Genomic DNA, 18502 nt, shown 5'->3' on the forward strand with positions numbered 1-18502 from the left:
CCCCAAAAAAAATTCTGCGCGATTTTACGGGTAGATTCTATGATGTATTCTGAATATACAGAATCTGTACGTATGTTAAGATTTGCACGTTTTCCGTGCGGCAAACGCCATATGTGAATGGAGCCTAAACCTCAGGTTTGGCTGGGGAATCCTCTTTGGAAAAGTGTTTTTTTTTTTACCTTACCTCTTTTAGGTGTGTGTGTGTGTGTGTGTGTGCGCGCGCACACATTACCCTCCCCTCCTCTTTCCATTCCAAGGTCTTCGCTTAGATGGAAGAACAGTGGCTAAAAGCGCTCCGGAAAGCTTTCTCTCCCATGAGAGGGGATACAGGGAGTGTGGATGCTGCAGGGAGGGGGAGGAAAGGGTGGAACAGTCAGAATACAGGAAACCATGTGGCAGGGTCGCTTCATGGGCCCCAGCTGATGTGAATGAGAGCATTGACAGAAGCAAATTAGTCAGGCTTGTAGAGTCCTGTCACGAAAATGACAGTGAAAAATACACGGGTCCTCTGTCTCTTTTTGTAAAAATGATCTTCTGCTAGTTTGACGCTCTTCTCCTTTCGAGTTCCGTGAAATCTGTAAATTTCCTCTTTTATGCGTGTGAATCATTTTTCTCTATATAGGGAAGCTGGATGTTAACTTCTCACTCTCAGACTTTTGTGTGATTTTTTTTTTTTTCTTTTATTTGTGAGAGATGTGCATTTCTTTTTACACGTTTTCATAGTACAGAAGAGACACTGTAAGGGGTAACAAACCTTCTGGAGCTTACAATTGGTTTCAATGTTTTTTTTTTTCCTTCTTGGGGCCCTCAAGTGATTGCATTTAACGTCTGTGTTGTGGAAATATGACTCAAGTCTTAATGAACGCCAGGGCAGTGTGGAAAAGGCAAAATGATGACGTCCAAAAAGGAGTGGCTTTTCTTCTCTTCTTGCGAGTTGTGATTGGAAATAATGCACATTTGAAATAAGGGGGCTCTCTTTCAGACGGGATATGGTGAAGACTTCTGTAGCAGTGTCTCAGATTTCACTTCTCAAACAGGTCTCACTCTGGATGTGAAAAAGGATCCACTGAATTTGCCTCTTCTTTTTTTGTGTGCCTACGGATGAGATGTTGAAGTCACTTCTGGACAATAACTTGTGTTGTCTTCTTTTGCCGGGCTTTAGTACACTTCCAGAGTTTGTTTGTACATTGGTACCAGCGAGGGGTTTGTCCGCAGTGCTGCCGTAGTTTATTTGCCTTGCTTCTTTTGCATGCCCTCAGTGTGTATTGCTTGTTATCTCAGTGGGGAAAATGCTCGCTTTAGTCCAGTCGTGGAAATGTTTTTCCTGTCAGGGAAACAAGTGATGTTGTGGCTTCTAACTTTCGAGCTGGATCAACAGTCTATTCTCACATGTGTAGTCTCCAGTTAGCAGTGCTCTGACTGGGACTGTCTGGACTTTCTCTGGACACTTTCTTTGAGAGTCAGAAGAATGTACGAGAGGCACAAAAGACGATACAGCCTGTGCGACATCTCCAAAGTCGACAGAACTGTTGATGTGGTGCTGATTAAGGTAACTTAAAGATATTTTGTTTTCTTCAAAGTATTTGGGTGCTAATGTTTTTAGAATAAAAATGTAAAGACGCTTGATGTCTGATAGAAGATCATTCTGTATTTCCTATAGCAACCGTGCTGTCCCTTTCATGCTGCTAGTCCAGGTTAGAAAATCAAACACTCAATGGTTGCTGTGATCAACCCAGACAGTTCATCTTGTAGACTCTGTTTAAGTGTTCCTCAAGCATCACATTCTATTTTCCAGTGTGTTACAGTCACAGGTGACCGAACGACCGTGAAGTTTTAAGTCATGCACATGCAATCAATTACTTAAAGCTGTATTTTGTTTGGGAGCTTTGGGTTACTACACGCACCTTGTTGTTTATGTTAGGTTAATAGTCAGGTTGTATGGCTATGATTAGTCATGTGGCTGGCCTGTTATTCATTAGCAACCTACAACTCAGCTTCGTTATCAGGAAAGGTGACAGACCTTGTTTCTTTTTTTCTTTGCCGTGCAGATTAATGTTTACTTTTGGACGTGGGAGAGAGATCCAGCTACCTGCTATATGTGTATATACTGTTTTGTATCTGTAACTTTTATTTGCAAAATAAAACCTTCAGATTTGACTTCATAAGTTGCTGATTTTACCGGATGTGCAGCAGTTTTATAGAAATCTCCCAGTATGAAGCTGTCTTATTAATGCTGTGATTCATCCCTCTGCTAAATTTAGCGAGTCCTGAGACAATCAATTGCAGTCTGGGAATGTTCCAGTCGTAACGGTTTTGGGAACCTGGCAGTGTTTCTGGCATGAAACATATAGGGCTTTGCTGTAGTGCCAACAGCCTGTCATATAAACCATATGCTTGAGGTATAGGAAATTCACTGTCATTTCTGTGGCATTCAGTTGTAAGTGGCTATTCGGTTCATTAATCTGAGGATGTTTATTTTTATTTTGCCTGAGCTTTGTATTATATTGTGTGCTATGTGGTCTTCCAGACATTGCATGCTACAATGCCGGCAGGGAAACATAAACGTATTATTTTGAGATTTACAGACCAATCCGTATTTTGGTTACTGTTGCTGATACCCTTAGCTGAAGGTAGCAGCTATGTGCATTTGCCTTAACTTTGAGTTCCCTAAAAAGCTGCTTAAATGGCTATTCCCCCGTAGCTTGCTATAGCCACACATAGCACATGCTGGGCATAGAGGGGCCACGCTAGCACTAGTGTTTGGAGCAAAGCCTGGGTTATAACACTAGCTTAGTGCTGATAGGCTGATGCAGGTTGTTGACTGTGTATCCCTTCTTCCTGGTGATGTTTCCCAGCCAATCATGTGCTAGTCTAAAGAGCCTGCACAGCCAAATGGATGTTTTCATATCATTGTGCATGCAGAGGGTCCTATGACTGACTACTTTATCAGGTAACAGAAGATGCATTTTATCTAACAGGACCCTTGATGACTGCTCTCTAAGGATAGCAGGAAAAAGGGAAAACTGAATCTATAATTTTGCTTGATCTTCCTGGAAGCTACATTGCCTTAAAATTATTCAGGTTTCTTAAAATGGGGTTGTAGATGAAATATTGCATAGCCATAAACACTCCTCAGCCACCAGATTAAGTACACATAACTTTCAGTACTTTCTCATTTGACACCTCTTTACTCTTGGGGTTGATTTTAAGAGTACTGTTAGAACATACACTATATTGTCAAAAGTATTGGGACACCCCTCCAAATCATTGGGTTCAGGTGTTCAGTGAAATTTCCTTGCTACTAAATATTCCACGGCCAGCTGTTAGTGGTATTATAACAAAGTGGAAGCAACTGGGAACAACAGCAACTCAGCCATGAAGTGGTAGGCCACGTAAAATGACAGAGCGGGGTGAGCACATGCTGAAGAGACTAGAAGTCGCCAACTGTATGCAGAGTCAATAGCTACAGACCTCCAAACTTTGTGTGGCCTTCAGATTGGCATAACAACAGTGCGTAGATTGCTTCATGGAATGGGTTTCCATGGCCGAGCAGCTGCATCCAAGCTTTACTTTACAGAGTGCAATGCAAAGCATCGGATAGAGTGGTGCAAAGCGCGCTGCCACTGGACTCTAGAGAAGTGGAGATGTGTTCTCTGGAGTGACCAATCACGCTTCTCAGTCTGGCAATCTGATGGACGTGTCTGGGTTTGGCGGTTGCCAGGAGAACGGTACTTGCCTGACTGCATTGTGCCAAGTGTAAAATTTGGTGGAGGGGGATTATGGTGTGGCGTTGGGCTTGGCCACTTAGTTCCGGTGAAGGGAACTCTTAAGGCATCAGCATACCAAGTAATTTTGGACAATTTCATGCTCCCAACATTGTGGAAACAGTTTAGGGATGGCCCCTTCCAGTTCCAACATGACTGCGCACCAGCGCACAAAGCAAGGTCCATAAAGACATGGATGAGTTTGGGGTGGAGGAACTTGACTGGCCTGCACAGAGTCCTGAGCTCAACCCGATAGTACCCCTTTGGGATGCATTAGAGTGGAGACTGCGAGCCAGGCCTTCTCATCCTACATCAGTACCTGACCTCACAAATGCGCTTCTGGAAGAATGGTGAAACATTCCCATAGACGCACTCCTAAACCTTGTGGACAGCCTTCCCAGAAGAATTGAAGCTGTTATAGCTGCAAAGGGTGGGCCAACTCAATATTGAACCCTACGGACTAAAGGGGCCCATACACCTTACAATTATCTGCAGATTTTCTGTGGTCAGATGGAAAAAGTGCAACAGATTGGCCCAGGTGGAGATTACTCCATCCACACAGTTAAGTGTAGATGGAGGAATCTGTTGCACCTTTTCCATCTGACCACAGATGGAAAAGATGCAACAGATTCCTCCATCTACAGTTCATATGCGTGTAAAGGCAGGTGTCCCAATACTTTTGGCAATATAGTGTATGCAGATCCATTCCAAATATAGTAAAATACATTAAAGGAATTTCAGCATATATGGATCAAGATTGTTGTGTAGATGACTGACCAAGAGTGGTTGAATGCTTTACAAATGCCCAACCATAGTCTTAAAACTATAGACACCTTTACATTGTAGGTGAAAGTGTGGGACCAAGCCTTCCCTCTGGTGGATTTTAGAGTGACCACAGGCTTACTGATGAATCCAGGCACTTAATGAACCTTTTCTACATGCTACATAGAGGTTAAGTAGAATGATTGCAAATGCAGGACATACTTTTTATCACATGCATGTATTACCCGTGTTGGAAGGTCTGTTTAGCTTATAGACAGTTCTCTTTTATCCATTGAAAATGTAACTGTCTTCACATTACTCATGCTAGGCAAATCTCTGCTTTTGGTGAAAGATTTGCTTGTCTATGGCCACCGTTATTCAGAAAAGTCTTAAACACCTATGACATTGCTCTAAAAAGCTAAATAGGCCTTTAGTTGTATGACACACACCCACCATTGGCTTTACCTACGCAGCTGAATAGCCCAAGCTTTTGGGCAGTAGGCAAACATGTTATTTCCCTGTCTCATTCCACAAGGCAGTGTGTCTGAGTGACCAACTACAAGACCTGATCAGTTTCAAGTGTGGAGGAGGTGGCAAGTTTTGTGCAAATGACTTACAGTTAATGATGGCCAGGGAAGCTAATGGTTACATGTGGCACCTGGGGGCACCTGTTTTGCAACTAGATGCTTAGTCTGTGTTTTCAAACAACCTCATAGGTGTACATTGAGGGTCTTTTAATTGTGCTTTTTTAGTATGTACATTCGGCTTACTCTTAACAGTTGGGCACCAACAATGTCAGTTGCACATTGTCTCTGTAAAATGTAATGATCAACAGGTAATGTGATGTCAAGGCTTATATGCTTCAAGTCTCACAATAAATGCTGACAAATGTTTTCCCTATAAACATTTTGTTGCTGGCTTTGTGTTTTTTGTATTTCTGGATATTTCTTGTATCTCTGGAAAGAGTTTTCTGTTGACTGTTGTGTAATCCTATTTCCAGATTAACAGAGAAAACTGCTGTTCACTAACTCCATGTCCACACATGGTTCTTCTGGAATCAAAGCAGACAAGTGATTCTAAAGGTGAGTTCACCATTCATGTGAGCAGAAACAAACTCTCCTCTAGTGAGTAGCATGTGATTTGTGTTCTAGCAGTCACATTAGTGACTAGAAAACAAGAAGTATGTGATCAGTGGGAAATTACAATGTTTTGTGATATTGAAAGTATATCATGTGCTGTAAAGATCTTTCTCTAAAATCTATAGCAGTAAAGATATTGGAAGGGGTTTTCCTTGTTGGGTAGAAAATCTCTTTGTTTGTCTCGTGATTGTAACCGTATCCATACTTTATCAGCTAGTTAAAAAAGCATAATGCTGGATTTAGAAACCTCTGACTTTTTAAATGTGTAATTAAGGCCTAATATGTGTAGAACCAAAAAAGGCCAAAAACTTCAGAATCCTCCAGCATGCTTGCAGCAAGTTTTACTGTGTGAGACATATGCCTGGTGTTGTTAAAGTGAACCTGAACTTTTAAAATGAAGCACACCTCCAAAACCGTAGGACTGCCTCCTACCCCAAGTCTTACACTTAGCTGCTCCCCCTCCTCCAAGACCTTTGCCATGTGGCCCTCTGAGAACATATCAGCTGTTTTAAAAGTCTACCCCCTGGGTTCTACTACTTTTGCAGATATGCACCAAAATCTCAATTTATTCATATGAAATGGTCATTTATCTTTCATGCAAGTGGTGGATGGGTTTTCATATGAATGAGTAGAGTTAGTGGTGCACATGAATGTAAAAAGCAATGCCTGGCCAGGAGACTTTCAAACCCTGTGGACTACACATTGAGGATCTCAGAAGAACGAGGACAGATAAGTGTAAAGCTGGCCATACACCTATAGATTATTTGCAGATTTTCTATGGTCAGATTGAAGAAGTGCAACAGATTTCTCCATCTACGCTAAACTGTGTGGACGGAGGAATCTCCCACTGGGCCAAGCTTCAGTATCTTGCTAGTCGGTTCCGCTGGCTCTCGAAATACCTGAGCCACTGAAGCTTGGCCCAGCGGGAGATTCCTCCATCCACACAGTTTAGCGTAGATCGAGGAATCTGTTGCACTTTTTCCACCTGACCATAGAAAATCTGCATATAATCTATAGGTGCATGGCCAGCTTAAGACTTTGGGTAAGGAGAGGGTGGTCATATGAAGGATACCTGTACTAAACATATAGTTATCCATTAGGTGAACATGTTGATCTGTACAACATGGACAAAGCACATGTTCACTTTAGTAAGAAAATATGTCTTGAAGACTTTGTTGACGACTTTTCCAAAAGCAATCCTTTTGTAGGACATAAATTATTTGTTGAGACAGGGAGTAACAAAAAGTTGGCAATTTACAGAAAGCCAATAATATCACATGTATGAGGCCTTCTTCAACTTCTGCTTTGGTAATGTTGGTTATAACTCAAATGACTTTAAATTTTGTTCTGTGCAGAGTTTTGTTTTCTAAATCACTGTTCTGGTGAAGCCATTGTTGCCATTTTTCTCACACGAGGCCTCTTCCTGTCCCTCACTCTGTGTACTTCCATTTACTGTATGGCTCGTGATTATCATGACGATTCTGGAGGTTCCTTGTGAATTTTCCACAGGAGTGTGAACTAACTGATTATTTACAGCCCGTTTTTCTGCCTATTACCAGAAAGACTCGTCTGTTAATGTGCCAGCATCTGGCTGTGTGCTGAAAAAGACATTGCAGGAAACAATTGGACACAGCTAGACTTAAAGGAGAACTATGGGGTTAAGGCTTTTCCCCATAGTTCTCCTTAGGGTAACGGGAGGACACAAACTAGCGTCCTCCCGTCACCCTAAGCTCAGTATACCGCAAGCTACTGCTCGCGGTATACTGAGACGCCGCAGCTGAAGCGAATCCGCCCAGCTGCGTGAGTGACAGCTGGCTCTGCCTATCTAGAGGCGAAGCCAGCTGTACCCTCCCCCTTCCGATCCGCCAGTCAGCGCTGGCGGATCGGAGCGGGGAGGGGGCGGGTACAGCCCCTCCCCTGTCACGGCAGAGAGCTGTGACAGGATCAAGAGGTGAGCGAACGCTGGTATGTGTTCGCTCACCTCCCGATCTACTGAGCCGACCTGTGACAGTCTCATTGTCACATGTCGGCTAGAGCTATGAGGTGAGTGAAAAGCACTCACCTCATAGTTCTCCTTTAACATTTTGGTGAGGGCTATATTTCACTTATTAAAGCACGAGTTAGGAGGTATAAAGGTTTAGGAAAATGGCCGGTAGTTTAAAGACAAGCTTCACAGTTCGGAGAATCTTGTGAATGTGCCCTAGACTGACTATGGCACAGAGCGCCTATTGTCAAATTGCCAACAAAATGGTTACTTTTATGGTGCATCAATGACGGGTACACTTCAACTGAAGTCTTTGTATCTCGGGAGCAGTAAAAGCTGAGGATCATGGCACTGGGCATTCTTTTCTTGCATGGTGGTTCAGAGGCTGCTTTTGACCTACTTGACATACTGCTGCATTTGTTTGGAGGCTACTGAGGTGTGTTGATCTGAAGACAAAGCAGGTCAAATGCATCCCTTTTCTTGTCAAACATTGCATTTTCACTTGAATACAGCTGTATGCATTTACATTGAAATTGCAGCTTTTGAATAGAATGCCCATATACATGAACCCTTATATGTATTGTATTATAATATGGCTGCATCTATTACCATTTTAGCTGTGTTGTTGTTTTTTTGTTAAAGGAGAACTATGAGGTGAGTGAAAATCACTCATCCTCATAGTTCGAGCCCACGTGTGACAATGAAGCTGTCACACGTTGGCTCTATTGATCGGGAAGTGAGCAAACACATACCGTCCGCTCACTCCCCGATCATCTCCCTGCAGTGAGTGGTGACAGTCAGTCACCGCTCCCCACAGAGATTCCCCCTCTCCCCACTCCGATCCTCCAGCGGTGACTGGAGGAACTGGAGGGGGCGGGTACAGCGGGCTCTGCCTCTAGATAGGCAGAAGCGGCTGTCACTCACGCAGCTGGGTGGATCTTGACAGTAATGTCGGGATCTGTCACGGCTGCGGCGGTCTCGGTATACAGCGAGCTGTAGCTCGCGATATATTGAGCTTTGGGTCACGGGAGGATGCTAGTATATGTCCTCCTGTGACCCTTAAGAGAACTATGGGGAAAAACACTTACCCCATAGTTCTCTTTTAAGTAGATGATCTTCACATGTTATTGTCATGTTACTATATTAAAGTAAGATTAAATAATGTGTTTTCTTTCATTTTAGTCTGCCAGCAGTTTCTGGAGGATGGACTCGATACAGAACATTCATCACCTCCAACTCTGAAAAGGGAATCCACAAGTGAAGCTGATCTGTGTTATATGGCCCCAGAAGTGTTAGATGAAATGGTGTTTTCAAAGGTGATTCAATGTACACTTACATTACTAATGTTCTTAGAAGTGGAAACCCATTGTGTTTGTCATTGTGATGAATGCTAGACAGGCATTGTTTATAAGAATAGAGTCTAGTAACGTACATGGCAGATATCACAGTGGTTTGGCTTCATAGCTTATGGCGGGTTTAAATAGTAATTTGCCTACTTGGTTATATAATATAACATTCCTGTTTGAACTTGCTGTATGTTATGAATCCTTGAACACTGTGATCTGGGTTCCTGGTTAATTACTGCAACATTTGTGGCCTAATAATGATCATGTTTTCTAAAACAAAAGTGCTCAAACTTTGTTGGTGATCTTATTGCCTGTGCAACATATTCCTGGGGGTCTTTTTGCCATGACCAAGCAACATGTTGTAATTATACAGAAGAATTGCAACACAAAGGCAACAAAGGTAAATTATATTTAGGCTAACTTTACAGCTGTGCATTGTCTTAACATATGGTAAAGTTTCAATAGTCAGAATAGGAAACTGTAATAATGTCATTTATCTTTCTAACCTTAAACTGGCCATAACCTGCTCTAATTTCCAGAGTGAAGCAGTGTGTGGCCCCATCGGCACCTTCCATTTGACAAGTCGATTTTGTCAAAAGAGCCGGTTCACAAAATCTCAGCCAAACGGTGACTACAGCTAATCAGCTACAGTCACTGTTCAGGTATTCTGATAGCATGACTCCCGCCACTGTCAAAATACAATAGTGGGTGGGAGCACTTTCACCTTGCAGGACTAAATTAGAAAAAGCAATTAGTGTATGGCTAGGTTTATTCTTCTCCTTAAAGGACCTACTTCTGCAATATATTGTCTTGTATTTCCCTCTTCCTGGCAATCTGGGATTTACCCATAGACCTCTGTGTCTGACCCTTGGTACATGCAGAGTCAGATATAGGCCCACTGCTCCTAGAAGTACCCAAGGTGGACAAATTCCAAACACCAATTTGCTTTTCCAAAGTGCTATTGGTTACATTTATCTCTATGTGTGTTGGTATTTATTAAAGTAAGATGAAGCAGGCTATATCACTATATGCAGCATCGTATTTCATTAGTCACTACTAATGTCACTGAATAGTATGACAGTGTTGGCATTATGACGTTATTAATGGCCGGAAATCCTTGATATCCCTCTAATTAAAAATCTGGTGATTCTGTCACCTCATGGTCTGAATGACCTCAGTCTTCCCCCCGCTGAGATCCGATCTCAGCCCAGCTGAATCAGTTGTATTTATTCTCGTAGATACTGCACTGCCCATATTGTACCCATGTGCCAAGCTGTTTGAGCTGCAAGACATTTAGTCTGTACGTAGCTTACATGGCATTTTAATAGGCGTTGCAAGTATGACAATCTGGTAACTAGTATTTTTAAGTGCGCAAAGGCAGCCTACATATTTCCTACTGTACAGGCTTCCTCTAAATCAGGGATGTCAAACTCAATTTAAAGGAGAACTATGAGGTGAGTGCGTTTCACCCACCTCATAGTTCTAGCCGACCTGTGACAATGAGACTGTCACAGGTCGGCTCAGTAGATCGGGAGGTGAGCGAACACATACCGGCGTTCGCTCACCTCTCGATCCTGTCACAGCTCTCTGCTGTGATAGGGGAGGGGCTGGATTCCCCCCTCCCCACTCCGATCCTCCAGCGCTGACTGGCAGAATGGACGGGTGAGGGAGTGGGTACAGCTGGCTTTGCCTCTAGATAGGCAGAGCCAGCTGTCACTCACTCAGCTGGGCGGATCCAGACATAATTGTCGGGATCTGCTTCAGCTGCGGCGTCTCAGTATACCACGAGCAGTAGCTTGCGGTGTCTCAGTATACCGCGAGCAGTAGCTTGCGGTATACTGAGCTTAGGCTGACGGGAGGACACTAGTTTGTGTCCTCCTGTTCCCCTAAGGAGAACTATGGGGAAAAGCCTTAACCCCGTAGTTCTCCTTTAATTGTGGGCCGCATCAACATTATGGTTGCCCTCAAAGGGCCTGTAAGACTATATAAATGTATCTAATCTTTATCATAATTGCTTCTGCATTTGATTATCACTGGTTTTAGTAATAACTTAATACCTAGATCTGAAAGTAGAAGTGTAGGAAATGGCCTGGTGGGCATGATTCGGCCCCTGGGCCTTGAGTTTGACACGTGCTCTAAATGATCGAAAAGTTCCTTTTTTAGATGTTTGTCCAAAACATTTATTTTTTTGCCTAAATCTGTGTTTTTAGCACATTTGCTATAAATGAAATAACAGGAGAATCCCCTTTTTTCATGTTAGATGCAAAAAGCATGATCATATTCTGATATTTTTTTAGAATTATTAGACACGACATGAATCATAATACAAGGATAGATTCCCATTGCTATAATCTTCTGTAGAGAAAATGGTTACTTTTGCTTTGCCTAAGGATCAAGTATACAAAGAGAGCCCCTTATATATTCTTGTTCATTTGACACAAATTTTTGCTAAAAAAACAAAGATTGGACTGTCTTATTGGCCATCTTTGTGTACTTTGGTTCGCAGGTGTTTCTGTCGCCAACGGTCACATTTGTAAGCCTTCCATCCAATCACATTCTTGGCCACAATGCTTTCTTCTCTGTGATGTGTGCAGCCTCTGTTATCTTTTAATAAAGAAGATCTTGATATAATGTGTTTATTTATAAGACGTTAGTGTTGCCACTACAGCACGAAGCTTATTTCCTTTGGAGGAGTCTGTCCATTGTATCAGAGATTGCAACAGTGTTTCACAGGAGGATGAGTACAGGGTGAGATCATTTCCTTGTCTGTATGCTTCAGTCCTCTTCATTTCATTAGCAGTGTGAAGACTTTTTTTTCCCTTTTTGTTTCTCTTCTTCCACAAAGAAGTCTATGTGGCGGAGTAGTACAGATTAGTTAGTGTACAGTTACAGTCTATAATGGCAAACTTCTACTGAGTGGCACGCTAGAAAACACTTTGGCTTGTCATAGAACATTTGCACACCATTTTAGTACAGTATGTGACATTCATGTGATCTGTTTACAGTATGTTGGGTTTTTACTGCTGAATTTCTATTGCTGACAATATGGAGGCTGTTTAGAAACCATTTCTGCTATATGTTGATAATATTTATAAGTCAAGGTGTCTGCATGTTTTCTTCAAATCCATCATGGTGTCTTTTTTAAAGCCCAACTCTAGCCTAGGGTCTTGTTTTTTATAGGGTGGCAAAGGGTCAGAATGTCTGGATTTGTATTGCTGTCTGTGACTTCATTGGGCAGATTTTCCTTTGCTTATCCTTGTGAGACTGAAACCAGAAGTGAGGGCAACATTGTTATAGTAAACTAAACAAGAGTTCTTACCTTTACCCCCTCTATCTACTGAAAAAAATGTATATGCTCCTGTTTTCGACCACTTTCTGCAGGCATTGGTGAGGGGAGGGATGAGGAATCTGTAAAATAGGGATTGTGCTAAAAATCCAAAACCAGAAAACCATTTTGCCTGGAGTGATTATGTCCAATAAATAACCATGTAACAGATTCACTGCCAGCATTGTTCCATCAATTACTGGCAAAATGTTTTCAGAGCAACTTAGTAATGCTGGAAAAAAAGACCAAAGTTCATCAGTTCCAAACTTTTTTTTTTCCTTCTGATACCGTTCTTACAGTAAAGGTAAAGTGACTCTAAACTCAGGAGTTCAATCTTAAAAATGCATTCAAGTACCTTGTGTATCACTCGGCTGTAGATCCTCAAATTATCTCTGAAATCATACCGACACTGTCCTTCCTTCTGGAGGGACGCTACATTTTTTCCCCCCAATGGTTCCTGTGTGTGTTGTATAGTAGCCACCACTTTATTTGGTTTACTAATTTAGTATACAGATTCTACTGCATCACGGGAGTGAGCTTGGAGTGGTGACTCCTTTACAACACACACAGGGACCATGGGGAACAAAAGTAGCCACCCTCCAGAAGGAAAGATAGTGTCAGCACCAATTCAGAGATGGTTTGAGGATCTACAGCCGAGTGATACATAAATAAGATACATTTTTGTTGATAGTTAAAGGAGAACTATGGGGTCAGTGTTTTTCCCCATAGTTCTCCTTAGGGTAACGGGAGGACACAAACTAGCGTCCTCCCGTTACCCTAAGCTCAGTATACCGCGAGCTCCAGCTCGCGGTATACTGAGACGCCGCAGCAGGAGCGGATCCCGGCGCAGATGACGGGATCCGCCCAGCTGCGTGAGTGACAGCTGGCTCTGCCTATCTAGAGGCAGAGCCAGCTGTACCCACTCCCTCCCCCGTCCATTCTGCCAGTCAGCGCTGGAGGATCGGAGCGAGGAGGGGGGAATCCAGCCCCTCCCCTATCACAGCAGAGAGCTGTGACAGGATCGAGAGGCGAGCGAACCCGGTATGTGTTCGCTCACCTCCCTATCTACTGAGCCGACCTGTGACAGTCTCATTGTCACAGGTCGGCTAGAACTATGAGGTGAGTGAAAAGCACTCACCTCATAGTTCTCCTTTTAAGGTATTGAATGTATTTTTAAGATTTAACTCCTGAGTTTAGTTTAACTGTATTTTAGCCAGTAGCCAGATGCACAGATGCTATGGAAAATTAATAAATTCATTTTGAGCTTAGTGTGAAGCAACCCCAAATATCTCTTTTAGGTTTGAATGGAAAAGATTTAGAACCATTGACATTTTTTTATATTATGGTCAGTAATGTGTCAGAAAAAATGTTTCTTGCCTGGGCTTGAACATATTCATTGGGCCAGAAAATGGTGGTGGGGATGCAGGAAATAAGAATATGATGGGAGATTCCACGGAAAAGAAATATTTACATCACTGCTGGGAAGTTTCCCCTTACCTCCAGAGGTGTGAGGTCTACTTGGGTCTAGTAGTTCTGAATTATAGCAAGAAATGTAACCGTACATTATTCATTATTTGTTGTTTAACAATGTTTCCTGAGGATTTTGTATTGATTTAACACAGCGCACTTTTTGTTCATTCAGGGCTGTACAAATCCCAGGAGCCAGGTTTCAGATGCTCCTTAAAAATAACAGTTGGCATCTACGCTTGGAGGATTCCTCCACCTGTTGTCAATAGAGTTGGCTCCTAAAAAAAAAATCCTGCTGACCCCTGTATTGGGCAGACTGGCTGCTGATTCCATATTGATTTACCCTCCTCTGTATTAATTGCAAACAGCATTAAAACGAATTACATGCCCCTCACTTTCACTGTTGGTACTGAGATGGTCACAATTTTTTCCTGATCTGTTAACTTATTTGCCTTCCTACCAATAATCTGGAGAGGGGAAGAACTGAATATGACAGTTCTAATCAGTTAAGGACCAGACATTACTGATAAGTTTCATTTGGCTGCAGCATATTTCAGCCTATAATGTTTTCTTGTGAAGGTACCAAGTTCACTGACAAACTTTTCCTTATGTTTTTATTCCAGCTCGAAGAGGAACAGTCCTTGTGTGATATTTCTAGCTTAGGCTCAGATGATAATACTTCTTTAGAAAGAAACTCTTCCCATGGCAGTGACATTTCTATTCCCCATACATTAAGCCTGAAGAAGCAGAGAGACCGGCTCAGTATGGACAGCAGCTGTAGCAGCACAGTGACTGCATCTGTAGAGGAGCGGGAATGTGAGAACACTGAAGTGTCTGAGATGGAAGGGGAGGAGATGGACAACATCACAGAAGTGTCCCCTCACATCACTCGCTCTAAGAGCGCCATCCGCTCGGATTCCCCACACAGAAGGCACAGCTGGGAGCCATGGAAACACGCCCCAAGTGAAAGTGAAATTAGCCGCAGGAGGTAAGGGCATCATTTCTATATGGAACATCTTTTTGAGGCCTATGCAAATCGTGGTGCAAATATAATAACCTTTGAGAACAAATGTCCTCTCTGTCTTCTACAAATAAGACTGTAAAAAACTATTTCATGTGATGAATTACATGGGGGAGAAACGCTTATACCTTCCAAAATGACCCCTTCCATATGATTAAAAAATACCTGGGGGTAGGCAACCTCGGCATTCCAGCTGTTGTGGAACTACAAGTTCCACGAGACATTGCAAGACTTTGACAGCCACAAGCATAACTCCCAGAGGCATAGTGGGATTGGTAGTTTCACCACAGCTGGGGGGCTGAAGTTGACTACTTCTGCTCTACTCATTTTCTTAACAGATTTTCGGGAAAAGCGTATTATCAGGTAAATTGCCTTGAATTGTATTGTAATTGTAATGTCTTCCTTATATTAAGCGCTACGCAAACTGTTGGTGCTATATAAATCCTGTATAATAAAAATAATATAAATCCAAAAGCTAGAGGGAAGCCGAGGAGTGAATTGTTCTCTACCCTATGAAGAGGGTCATGAGGTTCATGTGAAGGCCTTAATCTAGATCATGCATGAAGATAGGTAGAAGAGTGCAAGAGTGATCAAATTCCAGCAAATGACCAACCACTGAACACTACTAGCTGAACAAAGCAGGACTTGCAGTGCTAATTGCTGTGGCTGATTAACTTTGCACATTGTCCTTTGCCATATTAAGTTACCCCCAAAATGTGAAATAAAGGGCAAGTGTTGGGTACTGTGCTTCCTTTTCTGTAGATTAGGAATGTTATTCTTTCAATCACTCAACACTACAGGTCTTGTTTTCTTTTCTCCTTTTTAAATAGGATCCAGTGATTTGTAGATATAACACTTATCAACTAAAGAGCCATATAAAAAAAGAAAAATGTTTTATATAAGATCTATTGTTAAGAAAAACAAACAAACACTTGTCAAGAAGATGTTAATATCATGCTGCTTGGCCTCTGTAGGGAAGCTATATAGTGTATTTTCAGTGTGTACATCTATTGAGCTGTATACTGAAATGATTTACGGTGGTATTTTGTGTACATAGTTGTTGCTACTTCCTCTAATGGCCATCTGTATGTCGGACTCTGCTGTTGAAATACCAGATTGTTTTGCATTACCTTTAGCAGACTCCTAAACTTGCACAGAGAGAAAACGCTAGAGCACAATAATTGTACAATGATGCAGGAAGCTCAATCTACATTTGTAATCAGCAAAAATGGCCGATTCCATTTTTTATGTAATGGAAAGCATAAATAGAAATGCTTGGCTAAAACAATAGTGCTTCAGTGGAGAATTATTTAAATTAATCTGACTGCAATCTTTAGTGATGCTTTAGTATCTTTAGTTGGCTTTAGTGAAAAAAATAATGCTGAGACTTTATAATCCCTCATTTAAAATAAATTGAAGCTCCACTCACTGCATGACTGTCATTGGTGTAACCATTGTTTAGGAAGGCAGCCTGTCAGCAGTGTTTTACCAACTCCCACCAAGAACCGTTGCATACTGTAAATATATTTTTTGTGTGTAACGTTACAATTCCACCAGCAGCATTTTATTTTTAGTTTAGATAATTATAACCCCTAAATTACTGCTGGTGCACAGATAATTATTAATAGTACACATTATCTGCTTTCTTTAGTAAAGTTAAAATTGTAGGGTCTCTTCCTTAACTGACCCACATACTGAAAGATAAAATAATGCAGTGCATACATGCTCAGAGCTCAGAGAAGGCCTTCCATGAAACAAAGTGAGGCTGCTGATGACCAGAATAGCAGTGGATGCCCTGTGCTTCCTTAGAGTGGCGTATCTAGGGTATGGCTCATGTCCTTGGTGCTAGACATGTGCGATTCATTGCCATTTTAGGGGAGACCGCACCCCCCCCATTTTGGGGGTGGGGTTCCCCTTTAAAATTCCTGCCAGACCTAAAGGGCTTGGTATCAGTTGAATGTATGTATGCATGTATGGCCGGCGTCCTGGCAACCGCTGGGTCGGTTGCCAGGGGCACAATTTTTTGAAGACACGACCTCCCTTCAAGTACCATTTAATAATTGTGCCGCCCATTTTGACTGAGTCCCACACTTCTTCACAGGCATGTCTATATGGTCTATGACAATATAAGGAAACTTTTGAAAATACTACCTGGAGCAACACCCCTTAGGGCTTGTGTGGTAGTGCATTTTGGTACACAAAACTTTCAGCATAAAGGGGCCCATTTGTAAGTGGAAAACATTTTTAATTAGTTGCCCTTTCTTCACAATAAATCAGCTGTAGAATACACATCAATCTGTGCTACAGCTTTTCACCATTATAATGGATGTAATATGCTACTCATATGCAGTGATCAATCTCTATAAGACAGTATTACAGATCAGCCACTCATCTGGCTCCTGTTGTAGTATTTGTTATGACATTGCTGTAATTAGTTATTTTGGCACAGATTTATGCAGTGTCTTCTGTAAGAAGTTCTCTGTGTTTCCTTGTAGCTGGGTCATTCTGATGAGCGGTTCTTTCTCCGTGACATCGCTCCATGTAAACGTACAAGCGCTTCTATAGACCGCTCAGGATACACCAAGGGGCACTGTTAGTCCTAGATACTAATGAGGGCTGTGGAAGTAGCAATTACCACTAATGCAGAACAGATGGGCCCAGATGACTTCTGCATCAGTTGATTTAAACAGTTTTGAACGTTGCTTTTATGTACTTGGAAGTAGTCCAAGGAGCGAGAACAATTGTCTTGTATTGTTGTATCCTAAGATGTTTGCTTGATGGAAAGTACAGTTTTGGGCTGTGCTATTGAGTGTGTTTTCTGCAGTACTCAGTTGTGTATAGTGGACGATCCAAACATAACCTCCCTTGTGTTACGCTGCTTTGTTTGGTGCCCACAGCCCAGCTTTCAGCTTCTGAGCCCTTTTTCCTACCCTTGCTTGCTCCCATTCTTTCAGACTTTTCTAAACAATGCTGATCCATCTCAATGATTCATTTTCAGTTCATTTCGAAATCTGGGGGATGGTGTAAGGAAGCCAACTGCTCACAAAAGAAGGTATCAAAATAACAATCCGTCTCTGTATGTATGTACTAACACTTTCTAAGGATCCACTTTGCCCCAATTACACAAGGTGAATTTGAGGGGAATGTAATTCCACAGCTCCACTTGACATAAGCTTTGATTATATAAACAGTCTGTATATTCTTATGTCACCTACGCCACTCTTTCTACTATTTGTTAAGAAGAATTTTAAGTCTTTCATTTTTAAATGATATCTAGCAGAGCTGTCACAGTAACTATTGGCTTGGCAGTAGTACTACGCTAGATTAATCTACATAACCTACATTGTGGAGAGTTCACTGAACAGCCATATAATAATATGGAGTGCCCACCTAGTTAATAGGATCAATCATTGCATCTTCAAAGGCTCAGTTCCCCAATATATTTAAACTCTATTTCTTATACTTTTCTCTGAATAATGATCAATTCAGAAACAAATATTACGTAGATATAGAATTATTATTGCATAAAATGGACATTCGTTGAAAACATTATTTATAAGATGTTATCTCATGTGGCTTCTTTTCCTGCCCTTCTCAATAGACACCTTACTGAAGCTCACATTTGTCACCAACCTAAAGCTGGCGGTATTTTACAGAGGGATAACTGATAATACTGGCAGCTTGACCTTAAAGT

At 41.9% G+C, this 18502-nt stretch overlaps 1 protein-coding gene across 1 annotated transcript in view; it reads left to right on the forward strand.

Moving 5' to 3' along the window:
* The window catches only part of AKAP13 (A-kinase anchoring protein 13), a 234237-nt gene that overhangs the window by 155177 nt on the left and 60558 nt on the right, over positions 1–18502 (forward strand). Inside the window, exons 11-15 of the mRNA XM_018567558.1 lie at positions 1412–1549; positions 5527–5608; positions 8832–8965; positions 14411–14775; positions 17807–17860. Of these exons, the coding sequence (XP_018423060.1) occupies positions 1412–1549; positions 5527–5608; positions 8832–8965; positions 14411–14775; positions 17807–17860 (773 nt within the window). The remainder of the gene's footprint in view (positions 1–1411; positions 1550–5526; positions 5609–8831; positions 8966–14410; positions 14776–17806; positions 17861–18502) is intronic.

The sequence above is a fragment of the Nanorana parkeri genome, unplaced genomic scaffold (genome assembly GCF_000935625.1).
Source record: "Nanorana parkeri isolate BGI_ZX_2015 unplaced genomic scaffold, ASM93562v1 scaffold1062, whole genome shotgun sequence".
NCBI classification, from domain to species: domain Eukaryota; kingdom Metazoa; phylum Chordata; class Amphibia; order Anura; family Dicroglossidae; genus Nanorana; species Nanorana parkeri.